Here is a 12,204-nt window from a genome sequence, read left to right as displayed (position 1 = left end):
GAGACGCGACCAGATTGAATAAACATCAAGGTAGGGAGTGCTCTTGCGCGTTGTCGCAGTCGTGTTTTGGTAATATAGTTGCTTCGAGTCTGCCGTCTTGTTCATTATATCGACAGAAGAGCCAGGGGGAAACCAGTTCTGACGAATTATTAGCATGCCCACATGTACGCTAAATATATCTAGTATCTCGGATAATCGATATTTCTTAAAATATGCTTCCAATTTCTTCGGGGCAGAGGACTTTTGTATATCGTTGATTTCTAGGACTTGAAGTTGCATTTCGTTTCTCAGGCGATCGCATTTTGGCTCAAAGCAGGGAGGAGACTCCCTCAAGGGCCATTCATTCTCCGCCTTATTTCTCCATTCCTCTATCTTCTTCCTATAGCAATTGAGGGATCCTGCAATATTCTTATAAGCTTCTAGTCGGTCACCAGAATCGAGCTTTTCTGACGCCTCGGCCTTTCGAAAGTCCGACGAAAGGCACTGGACCATCTCATCGCGCTCCCACTCAAAACCACCGCAGAAGAATACAGCCATAACTCAGGAATATAGTAGGCAATATAGTTTGACTGTAAATGTAAATTGACCAACTCGATGTATGAATATGTCGAAGGAACGCTCCTCAGTTTGAAATTGCCTTACGGGGAGATGTGTGTTGCTAATTCTTCTCTGCTGGGACCGTTGAGGATTTTAAATATTCAGAATGAGGTCCTATATTCCTAATCAGTTAATTTGTCATAATTCTCGAGTCTAAAAAAGAAAGAGCATTATTGTGAGTTCCCCATAGGAAACATAGTGAAGCTGTCTTTATTTTAGACCTTGAAAGGAATGCTGTCACAAAGCTATTAAGAAAATACAGCCCATTATTTAATGAAAGAAAGCACGGGCCTCGAGCGCTTGGAGGGTAAATTCTTTGTTCATATAAGTCTTTCAACTCAACTTCTTTGACTTTCTCTCGTCCTCATCTTTCGCATATTCTGCGCCCTCTAGATAACTGTCATCCTGCTCCTGTAGCTCCTCCACTTCGGTATTTTATTTCCCTGTCTGCTTGACCTCCTGCCTCTTGTTTGATCCATTTGCCTGTTTCGCACTCCTTTTAGTTCCAGCCTTCTGCTTTCCCTTTTCTCTTCCTTGTCTCGGGCCCTTTTTTCCATTTTTTCCCTTTCCCTCGCTATCATCCTCTCCATCTTCATCCTCTCCATCTTCATCCTCTCCATCTTCATCCTCTCCATCTTCATCCTCTCCATCTTCATCCTCTCCATCTTCATCCTCTCCATCTTCGTCATTGTCTGCATTCTTGTCCTCATCCTCGTCTCCTTCCTTGTCACCTTCCTTGTCTCCTTCCTTGTCTTCTTCACCCCTCTCATCGTGCTTCCTAGCATTACGACCCGCTTCCTTTGCACCCCCTGTATTCCCAACAAACTGCTTCCCCTTCTTTGATTCGCTTAACTTCTTCTTATCCGTTTTCTCTTTCTCCTTATCGCTCAATTTCTCCCATGCTTCCTTCGGGAGGTATCTCTGTCTTGAGCCATCACTCTTTTTTGCAGTGCCACTTCCCTCTTTGGTCTGCCAGTCTTCCTTTGTCCAGTCATCCAAATGCTTTTGACTCTCATCCTGCCCTTCTTCCTTGCTTTGGTTGTAGCCACCGCCACGCTTTTTGTACTCCGAGGCCATTAGTTGAGCCTACCGTGGTTAGTATTCATCTATAAATGCTTGTAGAGTGGACGGAAGAAATCACCTTGCGTGCTGACCATTGTCCGGGCTTTCCGCCTTTATCACTTTGGTGGATCTCTTCTTTCACCTCATCGCGAAGCTTGGGATCGGTATATTTTTCTTTGGGGGGCATTGCGGCGCGTCGGTGGGTATGACAGGGGTTGAAGACTCAACATAAAATAGCGTGAAAATCAAATTCGGTAGACATATAAGTGATTTCTAAATGCTTTTGACTGACTAGGCGGATCTTATATTCCCGAATCCTTGATGACATCTCAATTGCCGTAGGTGACATCATGAGCTGTTGTGCCTGAACCAAACGTTGCAGCACCGTGCTACTAACTAACAGAGGTGAGCCTGTTTTTAGAGACTTCCCAACGAACCCTGATTTGTGGAATGTTTCTGGGGAAATGTGGGTAGCATACCTTGCTTTGAAGATCTGGTTAGCTCGATCGATCGACGATCGGATCGGACCATTTAACCTCAGACGAGGAAGAAATCAAGATTCGAGACCCTTTCGTCACTCCGCCGTCAATGACTTTAATCTAGCTTAATAGGATAACGGGAAATTATGAGATATTTTACTTCAGTTGTCTACTGAGCTAAACTATAATAAGAGCCAAACGAAGAGAACACTGCCTGCATGAGCAGTTTGGAACCGGCCGATCAAGAAGACCCCACAACTCATTAACTTCATCCCACATTTTTGCTTCATCCCCAAGAGTCCCAAAGCTACATCTGTAATTCGTTTTTTTCTTCATTCATAGTTCGATAATCCCTAATGAAGGCCAGTACATCTTGAAATTCCTCATCGTTACTAAGACTCAAACGACCAACTTGCATAGAGAGAAAATCCCAACAGACTTTCGTAGCTGCTTGTATAAGTATGGGTTTCTCTGCAGCTTTTCACGTACTAGACCTAGCTGTTCTTGAAACCGTTTGCTGTGCCATTCCCGTGCAATAGCGTCATCTGACGTATTCGAAGTAGCTGGCCTGGGGATAAATTGCAGAAGATTCGCTATGCGGTGCATATTGCTCTCTATAAGACGGTATCTGATTAGCACACAAGGGGGCGCGGGGGATTTAGCTGATATATTCGACTCAAGCTGGATACGATAAAACTTCATTCCATCCGCTATACAGGGTAGCCGGTCAACGACGGACTGAAAAGCCGTGGTCCTTGAGCCTTCATTTGGAGTGTCCAATTGACTAGCCATCTTTTCAAGCTCGCTGATCATAATCTCGCGGAATCGAGAAAATTTGCCCACTGTGTCCGATTCGAATTCGTAGGTAGGGGGGCTTTCGCCAAAGTTAACTTTGGCCATTTGGAGAAATCTAGGAAACTATTCCGATTATGGGTAGTGTTCTGCTGAAAGATTATCTTGAGTTGGAGGAAATTCAAGTTTGGGGAGTTAAATCTATTTTATAGTATTTCCGGCGACGTGTGCCTGTCTCGGCTCGAATTGGTCATTGTGCCTCGTAGCATTGATTAACGTGGGAAACATCGGGATAGAAAAAAGGGGCATTGTGCGAAAAGAGGCTACTCCTTGAAAGTAAGCCATTTCTTCGTGGTTACGAGAACTTGAACAATGGAATCAACTTCCCCTGGGGCAGTCCAACGACAAAGAATTTGTGGACGTAGCTGAACCTTGGAACAAAGATCCTTTCAGAACCCCCAGTAATGATTGGTGAAACTTGAAGTGATCATTGTTTGATTTAACAACGAAACCCTGCCCAGGAATAGCCCTGATGATAACATATCTTTCTACGTGTTGATGAGGTTTACCAGTGGTGAGGCACTACATCCACCGTGGTCTATCGTTTACAATATAATGTCAGATGTGAGGTTCCCAAGCAGAACAAGCCGCCATCGAAATCTTCATTGGCATTTCTTCGGTTTCAATGAACTCAATGCCCACGAGAGGAGGTAGTCTCCTGGGGAAGAAAATGTACTCGCAGATAACGAAACACTAATCTTATATCTAGACAGACTTGTTGTTGATCTTGAGGAGCTCGACCTCGCTATGGGGAATTAGCTCAAGCTTTTCCTGGTATGAGATGAGTTTAATACTTACAAGACCAGCTGGGAGTTAGCGGGGATCAGGCCGGGGAAGCCCCTAGAAAAGAAATCAGTATTGTTGTCATTCAATGCAGCGACTCGCAAAGTCGGTCGGAATGGAGTTCATATTGGATTGATATGCCGGGGAACATACTGGGAACCGTAACCGAAGTCACTAAAAAAGAAAAAGAGAAGGGTTAGCAGTGTGTCGTGAAGCTTCACAGACGAGTGCGAATGACTTACGGGCTGATGGTGAGGATGGCCTTCTCGCCGAGGCTCATCTGAGGAACACCCTGGTCCCAACCTATAGAGCAGGTGATTAGCAATGCGAGATCCCAATATGCCCATGTGCCACATCTGCCTATTCAATTGTGCGCATAATAAAGCTATTCGTGGACGCGACGTACCGGGGATCAGACGGCCGACACCGATGGGAGTGGCGAGGGGACCGCGGCCGGGGTTGTGGGAGCTGTCGAACCTGATTATCGCGCATGATTAGTAACCCTACCTACAATAATGGGTTTCAGAGATGCTGAGGGGAAGGTTGTTGCTCACTTGTTGCCCATGAAGTAGTTGTCGGCCTTGGAGGCATCGTACAAGCAGCCGGTGTAGTGGAGAGCGACGTTGTCACCCTTCTTGGGGAAGTCAACACCGTTTCCGGGGACCAGAGTCTGCTTTTCAACGCCCATTGTGAATGTAGATGTGGATGTGGATGTAAAGGGAGTGTAGTTGGAGGAGCTTGCAGTGTTGGAGATGGAAGTTTTGAGGTTGGAGAGAAAAACAAGGGGCAGCCACAGTGGAGCCCACAATTCCCCGAGGGAGTGGGGTATTCAACGTAATCACCTCTGCCCTCAGCCCAGTGGAAAAAGGGAACGGTGGGAATTCAACTCAAAAATACTCCGCAATGGGATAAATCGGGCTTGACTCGGATGCTGCCAGCTGGATTAGGAATCTACTTCCCGAGATGGCTGGGTATATCGTTGATATCACCTCAACTCTATACCGAGGATGGTGAAACAGCCATCCCAAAATCACCCGCGTTCAGGCCACCTTGACGGAATAACCTTTTGCTTTCAGGGACTGCCTCGCACGCTTATTCGATGGAGCTTCACCCTTTCAATGCCCCGGCAGGGATATCGGGATCTAGCGGTGACTACTCTTGGATTTGTCTGGCATAAGCAGAGAGCACGAGTACAGTCTACGGAGTACCGAGTAATGAATGCATCACGGTCTATAAATAATAATAATAAACTCCACGTCCGGGAAACAGGTGGCAGTAACATACAATTAGTCCCTCCAGCATGAGAATCATCACCTTCGGTATGGATCCGATCGGTCATAGTTTCAAGACATTTCCGTGAAGTCGTGAACAGTGGACTGGATCATAAGTATATCTACATTCATTCATTTAAATTCATTATGAAAAAGGCCAATTGATAGTTTACGAGGATTACTTGGTCAATATCTTTGGGTAATCGGTTCCTGCACGATCTATGCATCGCGTCATCGAGGCATCCATCAACGCAACCATCAATCAGCAAAGCTCAGTTATCCGATGCGCAGTATTGAAGTATTTATTTAAGCTGCTTAGTACCATTGATCTTTAATAAAAATGCGAGGTCAAGCTATCTCTCGCAGACCAACGACCATTTAAATCTGGATGCTGAGAGTATAAGAGCATCGGCAAATTACAAGTTCCCACCCAATCCCTCACTCTGGACCATAAAGCACATTTTGGCACGTCAATCCATCAAGGCCGGCTGGCCCAATGGCAAGGCGCTTGACTACGAATCAAGAGATTGCAGGTTCGACCCCTGCGTCGGTCAACTTTTTGGTTAACGATGAACTCGTTCACTGGATCCACTTTTTTTGAATGTGTCTTTTTGCCGGCATTTTTCGGTCGGGTATAGGCAAGAAAAACTGAAAGGGTTTTAAAGCGCTATCTGTGGCAATTATTTTGTCAAAGTCATGAACCAGCGGCTTGCGGACCGATGCCGGGGTCGTTCTAGACCGCTTTACTATTGCATATCTGTCCAGCCTTGCCCTAATGTGATAGCATGGATTGAGCGGATCGAGGGACTACCTCCACTTTTTCCTTTAGAAAGACCCGGTGATATTTACGGTGCTAGGTACGCATGGAGGTGATTGCAATGGCAGTAACTTGTGCATGTGAGTAATAGAGAGGAAATGAGAGAGAAACTAATCTACTATCCCTAAACCCTGAAAACTCCACCAGCCTGTCAACGTAGATATCAGACAAAGAAAGAAACTATTAGTACATGAGGTCTCTCGTCATGCCACTTTTGCGAGGATGGCCGCCATAGGAAAAGATGGCCGGTGTAGTCGATAATGACGACCTCGTCGTTGATAGTGAAAGATGTGTAGGGTCAACGACGGGGAGTACGAGCGGGGTTTTGAACACGGTTGCACTCGTAATCGAGAAAGGATTGGATTGTATCCTTGAGAAGCGTGGCAGAGTCCATGTTTGGGTTATGATTGGTAATCCAATGCAGCATGTCGCCATGAGCCCGAACAGCGCGGATGAATTGACCATAAAGGTCCCATTGTGTAGTGAGGTGATAGGGACCAGTGTAATTGTGCTTGTTCATAACCAAGTCCCAAAACTTCTTGACGAAGTTCTGAGGTTTGGTGCCAGGACGGTAGGTGCAGTCGGCCAAGGCATCAAACTTCAACTGGAACACATCTTTGTTGGGCCTTCCATACATCTGGGTCAATCGGTCGAAAAGTCTTGCCGCAGATTTCTCTTCCACCGTGCCCAGAGCGATGCCGGGAGCAAGTGTCGAACAAAGGAGGTTCATTGCGGTCGAGTTTAGCTTGGTCCATTCGGCAAGCTCTTCGTTTGGAGTGGTGACAAACATGCGGACGAATCTTTGAATTTGGTCGTCTGTGATCTTCGCAGCAGGCATGCGCATGTAGGTGGCAGCACGAGTACGGATCTCTGCCTTGCTCCAGGCAATCGGATGATTGTTCTTAGGCTGGAATTCGCCAATGATAAGCTTCCAGAGTTTCACACTGTGAGTTTGTGATGCCTGCTTGAGATGAAAGGCCCATTGCTGGAAGTTATCCATCCCCTTGAGAATAGGGAGCTTCTCGGTAGAAATATTCTCGGAGGCCATAGTGAACACTTCGCGGTGTGGAGTGTGTAGATTAAAGATGACTTGATACCAGAGAATTGAAGATAAAAACTGGCTTGCGATGGGTGAGCGAGTAAAAATGGCACACAATAAGCTGGGTGTGTTGGAGATGTCTCCCGATGAGAACTGAGGGGTGAATACTGGTACAAGAAGGATGACACGCCGCACACGCGGGGATGAATCGAAGGAGTAGCTGTACACGTTAACGTCGCTGATGACAAAAGAAGTGCTTTGTTCTCTGGAAATAGCTTTTCGAATTTGATCGACACAGGTTGAGTACTGCAATCGGCAGTAGGACGGCTCTGGGAGCGACGTTGCTGGTGGGGGAGGAAGCCTAAAACCGAAGTGTGTGAAGTGAATCGAAACTGAGTATTTGAACCAGGAAGGGCCCAAGCCCCATATGTAGGATGCTATGTGCGAATGGAGATGGTAATGATGGCAGTTATGTGTGTGAGGTAGAGAGGTGAAAGGGAAAGGTGAACCAAGTGGGTGCCTAACAGCAAACGGCAAACGGCCACAAATTGAAGGCAGCTGAGTTTGGTGTTTTTGCATACTAGCTACACATACTATTCACTGTCTACATTAGCTCGCCATTCTATACAATTCAGCGCGACAAGACTATCCCGACTCCCGAGTAGCTCTCCATCTTTCTCTATCAGTCTGAGGTGTCCAGATGAGATACCACTCAATACTATCAAGTGAGTTGGACATCTCAATATCGCTCGACCAGGTGCATTTCAAAATCGGAATACAATCCAAATCCGTAGCTAGGTCTCTGTAGATAGTTAGGCAGAGAATTGGCGTATGCTTCAAACAGAAAAGAGACCCAGAGAATCGGTAGTAGACTGGGAGCATTCCTCTAAATTGTATCATGATGTACATCAACAACCTCTCAAGCCGCTTGCCAAATCTCCAACTTCTTCAATTCCTCCACAGAAATCGAACCGATCTCTGTGCGGGGGAACCTGGCATCAGGCGCAGAAGCCTGTACCTCGGTCTCGGCTACCTGCAAATAATGAACCGTCGAGATGCCAGTGCTATCAAGGAAGTCCACCACACGTTGGAAATTCAGGCTGATCTGATCCACGCCGTGGCTATCATCGGACAGGCAGAAGCGACCGCCGCGGGCAAGGAACTCCTATAAAGGTGAAAAAGTCAGCCTTCCAAGTCAAAGTGTACTACAGCCGCCTGGGCCAAAAAGTAAAACTTACCTTGCAAATCTCTGCCTTGGGATAAGGCTCACTCATCCCTTTCCTCAAAGCCGCCCCATTAAGCTCAAGGATACCGCCGTACGACGCCACAAAATCCAAATTCCTCAACACCTTACTCCAAACACCCGGCCAGGTAGTGAAGCTTCGCTCGGGATCGTCGCTCTTCAACCGAATAAGATCAAAGTGGCCCACAACCAGTGGGCGCAACTGTTGCAGCATATCCAACTGCTCATCGAAATATGCCTCGAAGAGCTTCTCCTGTGAGCCACCCGCGCGTTCACGAGCTTCGTCGTACATGGGTCTGTCGTAGTCGATTGGAATGGTTAGGGTGTGATGGAGTGATCCGATGAAGAATTCGAATGGGAAACGAGTTAGAGAGCGGTTGATTAGGGATAAGGATTCGGGTCTGATCCAGTCACATTCGAAGCCGATTATTAGGTTGATTTGGGAGGCGTATTTGGTGCGTAGGCGGGTGGCTTCGATCCAGTAGGCTTCTTCGTTGCTGGCGTGCCATTCTTCTGTTTGGCCGGATTCGATCTGGGGAGAAGAGTTAGCTTTTGCTCTTTGGGTCTTGTGTTATACATTTGCTTTTGCGGTCTGAGTGGTGTACCTCTTCGGGGTAGAAATCTTCTTTGTGGCGGGGCATGTGCTCGGTCAGACAGAAGACTTTCATCTTTTTGCTGATGGCGGTCTGGATGACATCCTCTAGGGAGTCCTTTGCGTGGCCAGGGCAGAATTGGCCCGAATGGCTGTGGTGAGAGAAGGGCATCTTGATATGTTCCTGGTTTATCGTCAGCGTGTGGTCGAGAGTGGGAGAGGTGTTGTTGGGCGTACCTTGTTGTCTGTATGTTCTCTATTATCTGCTCTCCGTTCTTTACCTGGAGGCTGCTCGTCAGTAGAGGACTTCCCAGGAACGAGTCAGTTCAATACTGATTGTGGCAAAGAAGAGATGTAATTGAGAGAGCTGGGATGGGTGGGATGCAGCAACTTTTAAGGTAGCTCCGCGGAAGATAACTCGCGCCGATAAGATTGTCCCGCATTCGGGGCCCGCAGTTAACGGTGGCCAACCATTGAAAACGTGGTAGCAATTGCAACCGAATAGGACTGAAAGCTAGACAATTGAACCGTCGGCATATTTCGAATGTCCTAAATTAGTTCTAGTTGATGACCATCTAAGCCAGAAGCTAATTTATCTAGACCTTCTCGCATATTCTACAAACCCAACGCGAACAGATTGCCTCGGCATTGGAATCTCTATACAAAATCGCTATGGTAGCAATCTCAATCCAATTCGCGATTGAGAAAGTGTTCCAACTAATATCAACATATGACACTGAGTATGCCACAGAATAGATGTATGTAGTCGCGCCGCCGTATTCGAGTCCGCGAGCGCACGCGGTATCCATAGACAAACCAGTCATCCATAGAGAGCCCCGTCGACAGTATCATGCAAGATGAATCAGAGCGGAGATCCAAATGCGACGAATATGTATGGTCAATTCGGCACCATCGAAGTGTAGCTGGGAGGAGAAAAGATAGGTATAGCTTCCACAGCTTCTCACCTCCAACTTTCAAAGCTTTAACGGGCCAAAAGACCTCAGGAAGCTCCCTCCAGGTTCCATCAAATCAAAAAGTAACCCTATTCCCTCTCCTCTTCACCCCGCCGCAAGAACAGTAGCAACCACATAATCCCCATCATGTGAAATAGACAGTCTAGCAACCCTCTCCTCGCCACCACCGACATAAACGATCTCCGGCCTCCGACTCGTCCCATCCACCGCAGTGTGCCCATCAACAGCACCACCCATTGAAGCAGTCGACTTTCTCACATCCTCCTCAACCCTAACGATAACATCCTTCCACCCAATCGATGCCGCGCCGGCCGGCGACGCTTTGCGCGCGGCTTCTTTGGCGGCGAAGCGGCCGGCGAGCCAGCGCGTTATTTCGGGGGTTATGGGTGCGGAGCGCGTGGACGTGGACGTGGACGTGGACGTGGACATGGAGGCGGAGGTAGAGGCAGAGGCAAATGCAGATGCAGATGGGGATGCAGGTTCGGAAGTATTTTGGGAGGAGGGTTGGGTGATTCCCTTGAAGCGTCTGTGGAAGTCGCGTTGTTCGGCGTCGCTGAGAATGCGCTGCGTGAAGCGGGAGAGGTAGTTCGGGCGTGAGGTTAGGAGGCGGGTTATGCGGGGCAGGTGGACGATGTCTGTGCCGATGTTCAGGGCATAGGGGAAGGGTATTTGTTTCATTTTGCTTGTGGTGGGTTGTGTGGTGTGGACTCGGAGTGGTGAGGCGAAGTGTAGTGTAGTGTAGTGAGGGAGATGGGAAGCGGAGGGTGGGTTGGAGTTACGATTATGGGCCTTTACCTTACCCTCCCACGCGAATATACGCAGGTGATAAGGATAGCCATATGATAAAATCCCCGCGGGATTTGGCTGTTCTCTACGCTACTGATTTACTATCGGGATTTGTTCACGGAACTTTCTGTGCTACGATTCCCAGGCTCCGGCCAGCTAACAGCTACCAGCTTCGAGATACTGGAGCTCGACGGATACGCCACCGCGGTGATACAACGCAAGTGAGTTAGCCGGCGCACCAATTGATCGCTCCGGGGACAACCGTAACAGCTGGACACAGCCTCCAGATGCCCGAATTTGGCAAGTACTACTAGAACCAGAACCAAGAGTTCGGCTAGCAATCCGGCCAGAACAAGGTGAAAAGAAGTGGTAGAAGGAACAGTTCTTCTATGCAACGTACACGCCTCTTATGTACAGATCCACAAAATCCACCCGCCGCAGGGATCCCAGCTATAATAACCCAGCTTCCACTCTGACCGGGTCAAGACATATGCCTAGCCGAGATGTATCGATTGCACCGATGCGACAGAAAGCGACAGGCGTACGGGACGAGCTCGAGTGGCGTCGCGCGCTGGTTCACGGCCGGTCGATTCCGTCGATATATTCCGCGGAGAGGGCGATTTAGTGCTTCTCGGACTTGCCGCCATCAACTTCCTTCAGGAATTGTCTATATGGGTAGTTGGTGTTAGTCATTGCGCGGTATTAGGGTACACAAGGCTCTTTCAAAGCTTTCCCCTCTCTTCCGTAGAAGTAGAAGCAATGGCAGAGAAATTGCAGGTCACGTACTGGACGAAGTCACCCTCCTCCTTGGAAGAAGCGTTGATGGGGGGGACCGGCGGCGGTCTTGGGCTTCTCGCCACCGGACATGGCAGCCCAGGAACCGGCGAAGATGGAGCCGAGAACGGCCATGGAGAGCTATAGCGCGCAAAAAAAGAAACCTGGTTAGCCTTTGTGTTGCGGTGCTCGTGCTTCCGGGTCATGCCAGGATGCAAAAAGGGATGAGGCGGGGGCGCGCGGGCGGATTGGTGGAGCGGGTCGGTCACTTACGACGTGGGAGCCGACCTTCTTGCCGGCGATCTGGTAGTAGACGACCATCTTGAGGGAGTGAGGTGGGGGATGAGTTGGAGGTTAAAGGCAACGATGTGGAAAGCGGAATCCTCTCTGGCCGAGCCTGACGAGGTCGGACCGGACCATACATATGCGGTTAGCGTGATTGGTGAGTCAGCAGACAGCAGCAGGTGACTTGAGATCACGTGGTGCTCGTGTATTCCGGGAAGGCCCGAAATCATGTGATTTCGGGAAGCAGCAGGAAAACAAAGCCGATCAAAGGAAGCAGGAGATGGGAATAATACTAATGTTGAATATTTTATCTTTTATCATGAGAGTCCAGAGAATCAGAGGGATAAACTATTATTCTTATGAATATGACCTCATAACTATATGTGAGAAATGACCCAGCAACCAGGAACACAACGGGCAGCATTACACTAAACCACGGACCAGGCACCGAGAGTTATAGTTCCCCGGCTATGTCACAGCCCGCTGCCGTGGCTGATGCCGTATCTCCGAGGATATTGACAGAACCAAGTAATTTTACTTTGACTCTTCTTAATTAAGTCTGCTTACTCGACTAATATTAGCATTCTACTATTCTCATTCCAACTTTTTAACTTTCCTTCCACTCCCACTCCCACTCACACTCCCACTCC

The 12,204-nt window shown here is 48.2% G+C and overlaps 7 protein-coding genes across 7 annotated transcripts; all 7 read right to left on the bottom strand.

The window, feature by feature from the left end:
• Positions 1 to 1,032: 1,032 nt before the first annotated feature.
• Positions 1,033 to 1,674, bottom strand: N7509_005854 (uncharacterized protein; the record flags this gene model as incomplete). Its single annotated transcript, XM_056630491.1, has 1 exon — positions 1,033 to 1,674. One exon carries the CDS (start codon positions 1,672 to 1,674, stop codon positions 1,033 to 1,035), a length of 642 nt encoding a protein of 213 aa, XP_056489793.1.
• A 1,005-nt stretch (positions 1,675 to 2,679) lies between these two features.
• N7509_005853 (uncharacterized protein) lies at positions 2,680 to 3,038 on the bottom strand (the record flags this gene model as incomplete). The annotated part of the gene is made up of 2 exons (XM_056630490.1): positions 2,680 to 2,752; positions 2,878 to 3,038. The coding sequence occupies 2 exons, from the start codon at positions 3,036 to 3,038 to the stop codon at positions 2,680 to 2,682; spliced, it is 234 nt and encodes a 77-aa protein (XP_056489792.1).
• Positions 3,039 to 3,695: 657 nt separating this feature from the next.
• Positions 3,696 to 4,461, bottom strand: N7509_005852 (FKBP-type peptidyl-prolyl cis-trans isomerase; the record flags this gene model as incomplete). The annotated part of the gene is made up of 6 exons (XM_056630489.1): positions 3,696 to 3,735; positions 3,789 to 3,830; positions 3,927 to 3,947; positions 4,016 to 4,076; positions 4,180 to 4,250; positions 4,328 to 4,461. The coding sequence occupies 6 exons, from the start codon at positions 4,459 to 4,461 to the stop codon at positions 3,696 to 3,698; spliced, it is 369 nt and encodes a 122-aa protein (XP_056489791.1).
• A 1,698-nt stretch (positions 4,462 to 6,159) lies between these two features.
• On the bottom strand, positions 6,160 to 6,909 carry N7509_005851 (uncharacterized protein; the record flags this gene model as incomplete). Its single annotated transcript, XM_056630488.1, has 1 exon — positions 6,160 to 6,909. One exon carries the CDS (start codon positions 6,907 to 6,909, stop codon positions 6,160 to 6,162), a length of 750 nt encoding a protein of 249 aa, XP_056489790.1.
• A 910-nt stretch (positions 6,910 to 7,819) lies between these two features.
• Positions 7,820 to 8,907, bottom strand: N7509_005850 (histidinol-phosphatase; the record flags this gene model as incomplete). The annotated part of the gene is made up of 3 exons (XM_056630487.1): positions 7,820 to 8,065; positions 8,139 to 8,675; positions 8,749 to 8,907. The coding sequence occupies 3 exons, from the start codon at positions 8,905 to 8,907 to the stop codon at positions 7,820 to 7,822; spliced, it is 942 nt and encodes a 313-aa protein (XP_056489789.1).
• Positions 8,908 to 9,793: 886 nt separating this feature from the next.
• Positions 9,794 to 10,387, bottom strand: N7509_005849 (holo-ACP synthase; the record flags this gene model as incomplete). Its single annotated transcript, XM_056630486.1, has 1 exon — positions 9,794 to 10,387. One exon carries the CDS (start codon positions 10,385 to 10,387, stop codon positions 9,794 to 9,796), a length of 594 nt encoding a protein of 197 aa, XP_056489788.1.
• A 729-nt stretch (positions 10,388 to 11,116) lies between these two features.
• Positions 11,117 to 11,590, bottom strand: N7509_005848 (ATP19 family protein; the record flags this gene model as incomplete). The annotated part of the gene is made up of 3 exons (XM_056630485.1): positions 11,117 to 11,162; positions 11,295 to 11,410; positions 11,543 to 11,590. 3 exons carry the CDS (start codon positions 11,588 to 11,590, stop codon positions 11,117 to 11,119), a joined length of 210 nt encoding a protein of 69 aa, XP_056489787.1.
• Positions 11,591 to 12,204: the final 614 nt, after the last annotated feature.

The sequence above is a fragment of the Penicillium cosmopolitanum genome (assembly GCF_028827165.1).
Source record: "Penicillium cosmopolitanum strain IBT 29677 chromosome Unknown utg000006l:49.0-5199605.0:1.0-5204138.0, whole genome shotgun sequence".
NCBI classification, from domain to species: Eukaryota; Fungi; Ascomycota; class Eurotiomycetes; order Eurotiales; family Aspergillaceae; genus Penicillium; species Penicillium cosmopolitanum.
This window is presented reverse-complemented; position numbering and strand designations above follow the sequence as displayed.